We start from the raw sequence: 7,120 nt of genomic DNA, 5'->3' as shown, positions 1-7,120 counted from the left end.
TTTGTTTTCGAGGTTAAATATTTTGTCTTCAATATCTGAAGTTCTGTCTTCCAGCTGTTCTATCCTATTGGTTATGCTTTCTATGGAGTTCTTAATTTGGTTTATTGTTTCCTTCATTTCAAGGATTTCTGTTTGGTTTTTTTCAATATCTCTAACTCTCTATTGAAATGATCTTTTGCTTCCTGTATTTGCTCTTTTAACTGTTGATTGGTGCTATCATTCAATGCCTGCATTTGCTCTTTCATCTCATTATTCAATGCCTGCATTTGCTCTTTCATCTCATCATTCAATGCCTGCATTTGCTCTTTCATCTCATCGTTTGCTTCCCTGATCATTTTAATTATGTACATTCTGAACTCCCTTTCTGTCATTTCTTCTGCCATGCTGTCGTTGGATTTTATTGATGTAACATCTAGATTTGTTTGGGGCATTTTCTTCCCTTGTTTTCTCATATTTTTCAGGAATTAGTGGGTCCTTAAGATATTGCAGATTTCCTCTATTGACTTATAATGTCCCTGAAGATTGCTAGTATATCCCCTCTTATCCTTCAGTAGCCTGAAGACTTGGAGGAAGTTTATAATGCGGTGCTCCACAAGGAAGCTGCCTCTCTAGTGATGGTGACCCTCAGGTGGGGTATATTCCCTGCTATTGGGCAGAGGTGCCTCCACTTGTTGACCAATGGTCATCCAACGGGGAACTAGGCTGCAGGCTGAGGCAAGGCCTGTTTATGCCTGTGTCTCTGGTTTTACCATCCTTGTGGGAAAACCTCACCCGGCAGGGAAGACTCACCCAGTGGGGAGGTCTCGGTTGTCAGTTCCCCTCCTAGAGGTTCCCCTCAATCTACAACTACTGCCTGGGCTGGGCTGTCTTCCTCTGCAACGTTCCCAGGGGCCCGGACCTACCTCCTGGGCCTGGGAGCCTCACCGTTTGCAGACGAGTCTCCTTAGGCTGCTTCTCCTCAGAGAATCTGCCCGCAGTCCTGGAAACTTCGCTCCGCCCCTAGGCATGTCTCTGTGCGGCTCTTCCAGCAAGAAGCCGGTCCTGGGACCCTGCTCTGCACCTAATCGCCTGGTTATGCAGCCCCTCCTCTGAGCCGCCACCTGGAGCCCCATACAATAGCTCTGAGACCCAGAGACCCGCCACACACCTCTTCCTCCGGACAGCCGCCCGGTTTCCGATGCAGTCACTAGGAGTTCAAGCAACTCACTTTGCGTCTCCTCCTCCCACCAACTGCCCGTAGCCCTAGGCAGTCACTCCGAGTCCAAGTGACCCACCCTGTTCCTCCTCCTCCTTGGGGAACCCCCCCGGGTGTTCAGGAGCGGTCGCTTTGAGTCCAAACAACTCACCACTCACCTCCTCCTCTGGCAACCGCCTGTAGCTCTGATGCAGTCACCCCTAGACGAAGCGACCCGCCGAACTTCTCCTCTTCCTCCGGGCAACCCCCCGGTGTTTGGAAGCGGTCGTTCTGAGTCCAAACAACTCACCACGCAGCTCCTCCTTTGGCAGCTGCCTGTATTTCTGATGCAGTCACTCCTAGACCAAGCGACCCGCCACGTTCCTCCTCTTCCTCCGGGCAGCCCCCCCGGTGTTCAGAAGCGGTCGTTCTGAGTCCAAACAGCTCGCCACACAGCTCCTCCTCAGGCAGCCGCGCGGAGCCCCAGTGGTTGCTCCGAGTCTAAGCACTGTGCTGAGCTCCCTCCTCTACGATGATCCCAGTTGTCCGTGTTTACCGCTCCTGTGGGGGGAGGGGTGTCTCACCGAGCAACTCTACTTCACAAAGTTCCCTGCGTTCCGGGGCTACCGGCCCATCCGGGACGCCTCCCCAACGGGAGAGACTCACCCGGCGGCTTTGAGTTGGTCCCAAGTCTCTCACTATCTCCTCTTTTGAATCCTGCGTCCTGGAGCAACATGAAATGCAGCCGCCCTCTAGTCCGCCATCTTGAAAACCTATCTTTTTTTTTTTTTCCAAGCATAAAAATTATAAGGTTTAATATGACTTCAATAAAGATCTTTCATCTCTACAAATAAAAATTGGGATAACTTCACAAAATGATAAACTGTTACCTATTCAGAAAATTTTACTCACATTTTAAAATAAAAAAGAAAAATTTACAGATATTAGTATGTAGCATATAAAAGTTTGTTCTACATTTTAAATGAAAGTTATTTTTATAAATTGCTAAGCCTTTACAATTTTAATTATAATTAACGTAAGTTTTAAATTTAAGCCAATTACTAAGTCATATGAAACACTTTACTCTAAAACAACATAAAAACTTCCATTGAGCCAAAATTATTATTTACCTGAATGAATACACTTTTTTGTGTGTGTTTTCACAGAGTGTATTATTACCTTATTGCTTCACACATCAAATACATGCCTGCACAGTTACATTTTAAGCACATGTTTATCAATCAGATTGTAACAGTGGTCTGCTTCACCTTTTGAATATAGGTCTGAGGCTTATCCATAATCCTTGGAATAAATTATTCTAATATTCCCAGCCTAAGGCAAAATATGGAAATAATCATCAACCATTTGCCCTCTGTCTAGGACTTAATGGCAATTAAAGCAATGTGTTTATCATGATCTAATTCAATCTTCCCCGTGCCACTGGAGTTTAGAAAGGGTAGATTTAATTTTACTTTTACCTAGGAAGGAACCCAGACTCAGGGGACATTTGTCATGTTCTTCCATTGCACAATGTGACAATAAGTGGCAAAATTGTAATTAATGCAAGGGTCCTGAGAGTGAGTTGTAAGGTGTGATGGTGCTCTCCCTGTTCCCTGCATAGGCGACAGCATGTTAACCCAGACTCAATTCAATATGATTTCTTTTCTATTTTCCTCCATTGCACTTTTCCTTGGGCATAATTAGGTGCTGCAGGTTCTCTTTTGGGCCAGTTATTGATGCTTGTCCGTCTTCTGCCATCCACCATCATGGCTGGTTGGAGGCTCCATATCTGTACGTATAAAACTCTTATTTAAAAAGTGACATGCTCCACTGTAGGGACACATCATAATTAAATATAAACAAGTATCAATGAATGACTTTTAAATTCTTCCAATAATTTGCTGTTACAAACAATGCTGCCAGAAACATTCCTGTACATACATATTTTCACATATATTTGATTATATGTGTAGGCTAAGTATCATTCTATGAACAATTCTCAGAGTGGTGCTCATTTCTATTTATTTTTGCCTGAAAAAGTGTGAAGATAGGCCAGTTACCCAAGGATGTGTTTCATTTTAAATAGATTTTTATTTTTTAAAATGACACATAATAATTTTGTACATGTATACGATATGTGATATTGCAATACAAATACATAAGGTGCTATAATCATCTTGGGTCATTGGCATATGTATCACTTTAATCAACCATCATTTCTTTATGTTGGCAACATTCAAAATCCTGTGCGCTAGCTATTTTGAAGCATGCAAGTAATCGTTGTCAGCCTTCATTATACTACTGTGTTACAGAATGTTAGAAGTTACTCCTTCTAATCAATGTAACCCTGTACCAACTAACCATATTATGTCCATATCTCCTCTCCCCACCCTTCCCAGGATCTGATAACTACTATTCTATTTCTACTTCTACAAAATCAAAATTTAAGCTTTTGCATATGTTAGATCATGCATCATTTGTCTTTCTGTGCCTGGCTTCTTTCCCTTAACATAATGTTCTCCAGTTCTATCTATGTGCTGCACAGGACAGAATCTATTCTTTTCTTATGGCTAAATAATATATTTGTATATATGTAATGTGTACATATATACACAAATATATGATGTATATATGCTTATATAAATATCATATTCGCTTTATCCATTCATTCATTGATAGATGATTCCATACACACACATATCTTGGCTACTGTGAAGAGTGCTATAATAAATAAACTGCTTTTATTTATTTTTGGAGATATACTCAGTAGTGGAACAGCAGGATCATATGGAAGTTCTACTTTTTCTACTTTTATTTTCATTTATTTTTTCAATTTTTGTTTTTTGTGGAACTTCCATACTGCCTTCCATAATGGCCATACTAATTTATATTCCACCCAGCAGTGTATCAAAGTTCTCCTTTCCCCACATCCTCACCAGAATTTTTGTTTTGTAATTTTGATAATAGAAATTGTAACTGGGATGAGATGATATCTCTCTGTGGTTTAATTTGTATTTACCTGATGATTAGGGATGTTGAGCATTTTTTCATATACTTGTTGACCATTTGTATATCCTCTCTTGATAAATCTTTCCAGGTTATTTGTTCATTCTTAAATTATTTTTATTAGTAAAGTATAATTATGCATAAAAGTGGTTCATTATATTTATACACATATAACATAATTTGCTCCATTGGATTATTTAAACTTTTTGGACCTTTGTGTTGCCTGCAAGGATGTTTTTTGAGTAAGGTCCTAATTCTTATGTTTCTAAAAATTTCCAAAGGGCATGCTTCATATCTTTGTTCCTCAGGCTATAGATCACAGGATTTATGAATGGGGTTCCTACAGAATAAAACAAGGTAACAAGTTTCTGCATTCCAGCTTCATGCTCAGATGTTGGGCTCAGGTACATGATCATCACTGAGCCGTAGAAGAGTGAAACTACAGTCAGATGGGATCCGCATGTGGAGAAAGCTTTTCTTCGCCCAGCTGAGGAAGGAACTCTCAATACAGCCCTGAGGACCAGAGCATAGGACCCCATGATAAAAAGAAAGGGAATAAACAGGAGCAGAGAACTTAGTATCATCCAGAAGAATTCCATCACTGGGGCTCTGGAACAGGTGAGGGCTAACAGAGGACCTGGATCACACAGGAAGTGGTCAATAATCCTGGATCCACAGAAGGACATCTGGGAAATGATGATGATAGGGACTGGGAACCAGAGGAAACCAAGTGCCCAGCAGGTGGCCACGAGGATGTTGCAGAGACGCCCAGTCATAAGAGTAGGGTAGTGTAGGGGCCTGCAGATGGCCAGGTACTGATCAAATGCCATAACTGCCAGGAAAAAGCATTCTGCAGAGCCCAAGGAGAAGAAGAAATAGAACTGGAGGAAGCACCCAGAGAAGGAGATGGCCTTGGTGCCAGACAGGAAGTTGGCCAGCATGTTGGGGACCGTGGAGGTGACATACCAGATCTCCAAGAAGGAGAAGTTGGCCAGCAGGATGTACATGGGGGTGTGGAGTCTCTGATCCCAGTGCACAGCACAGATGATGGAACCATTGCCCATGAGGGTCAGGAGGTAGACAGTGGAGAAGAGCACAAAGAGGAGGATCTGCTCCTCCCTGGGCCCAGGGAAGCCCAGGAGGATGAAGCCAGTGATGGTGCTGGAGTTGCTGGGGGAGCTGAAGGATTTCATGTCTGTGAGCTGTAACAGCACCTGCAATTATTGAATATTCTAGGAATAACAGTGGGACTTTTTTTTTCTGAAGAAGAAACTGAAAGTTATTTGTTATTAATTTAAGATTTATTGAGTATTTATGTTTGCTAGGTATTTCTTGTAAGCACTGGGCATATAGTAGTGCACAAAGCAAATTGAAATCCTTAGTTCATGTAGCTCTCCCCAGTCGTGGCTCTTTTTCTTTCCTCTTGAACTAATAATACTAGTTCAGCTCTTTTCTTGGTCAACACCTTCATCAAAGTAGAAATTTTTGCTATTTCAAGGAACCGTATTGTGGAGGTGATTGGGGATATGCAAAATTCTTGCATTTAGAAGGGTTTATAAATTTTTAAAAATGAAATAAGTGTACTTCCTTTGTACTCTAAACCATCACCTAAGGCATTGGCTTGTTGGCCTTGATAATTTAGGGAACAAAAATGTGGGACATATTGGTTGGGGAGTAGCTCAGTGGAAGAGTGTTCACCTAGGAGGCATGAGGTCCTGGTTTGATTCCCAGCACTGCATAAACAAAACAAGAAATAAAAGAAAAGGAAAGAATATGAGATTTTAAAATCGATGCATTATAGTTGTACATAGTGATGGGATTTTTTAACATATTCATACACATACACAATATAACATATAATTTGGTCAATATCACTTCCCAGCACTCTCCCCTTCCTCCTTGCCTCCAGGACTTTTTGATGTCACCAAAATATTGTTGGATAGTGATCGTATTTAACCTAACTTGTGGAGTCATCATCTCTAATAATATTCTTTATGCATATAATGAGTGAATTATTAAATTTACTGAGAAAAACTACCTGAAAAAGTATAGCTTAAGATCCCCTGAATAGGTAACCTGAAAGTTAAAATTAATATTTTTATTACTAGATGGATGAATAGTTGAGTAAATATTTGAGGACTCTTTCTCCTTCCTGTTTCAAACATTGTCCCTCTTCCCTTTCTCATATTCTTCATATACAACCCAGTCGCAAATCCTAGTGACTATTTCCAGAATGTGCCTTGACCCATCTGCTTCTCTCTCTCTCCAGCCACTGCCTCTTACCCTGAGTTCAAGCTACCACTATTATTCCACTAGATCACTACAAAGGCTTCCCAAATGACCTATCTGCTTCTTTACTGCCCCTTCTCTATACAGCAGTCACACTGACCTTTTATCAGTGTAGATCAGATCATGTCATTTCTTTGCATAAAAACATTTAGTACCTTCTTCAACCTAGCATGAAATTCAAGTTTTGTGATGCACGGGCCCCTGAATAATCTGGCCTCTGCATATTTCTACTAACTTCCTCCCTTCTTCCTGCCTCTTTCCTGGTCTGCCTCCCTTTTCACATTTCTTCAGTTATATGGGCCTTCTTTCAGTTCCAGAATAAGCTAAATCCTTCTCTGACCAGGTCTGGAAATCTCATCTGGAGCTCCTTCTTCAGTTTGTGTCCCAGGTATTCTCTCCTCAGGGAGAACTTTATTGAAAGTAAGCTTCTCTGCTTTTTCTGTGTTGTAACTTCCTATGTATTTTCTTTCTGGAACTTATCAAAATCTGAAACTATTTTATTTCTTCACTTACTTGTGTGCCTTGTTTGAAGAATTCATTGTTTTATTATAGTTTCTAGGACATACTGAGTGTTTACAAATGGTTGTATAACTGAATAGTTCTCTCTTTTTATTTTTTATTTTATAAATGGTTGTATAACTGAATAGTTCT

The 7,120-nt window shown here is 40.9% G+C and overlaps 1 protein-coding gene across 1 annotated transcript; it reads right to left on the bottom strand.

Annotated features, from left to right (window-relative positions):
- Positions 1–4,437: 4,437 nt before the first annotated feature.
- Positions 4,438–5,373, bottom strand: LOC124976911 (olfactory receptor 11G2-like). Its single transcript, XM_047539990.1, has one exon. It carries the CDS (start codon positions 5,371–5,373, stop codon positions 4,438–4,440), a length of 936 nt encoding a protein of 311 aa, XP_047395946.1.
- Positions 5,374–7,120: the final 1,747 nt, after the last annotated feature.

The sequence above is a fragment of the Sciurus carolinensis genome, chromosome 2, assembly GCF_902686445.1.
Source record: "Sciurus carolinensis chromosome 2, mSciCar1.2, whole genome shotgun sequence".
NCBI classification, from domain to species: domain Eukaryota; kingdom Metazoa; phylum Chordata; class Mammalia; order Rodentia; family Sciuridae; genus Sciurus; species Sciurus carolinensis.
This window is presented reverse-complemented; position numbering and strand designations above follow the sequence as displayed.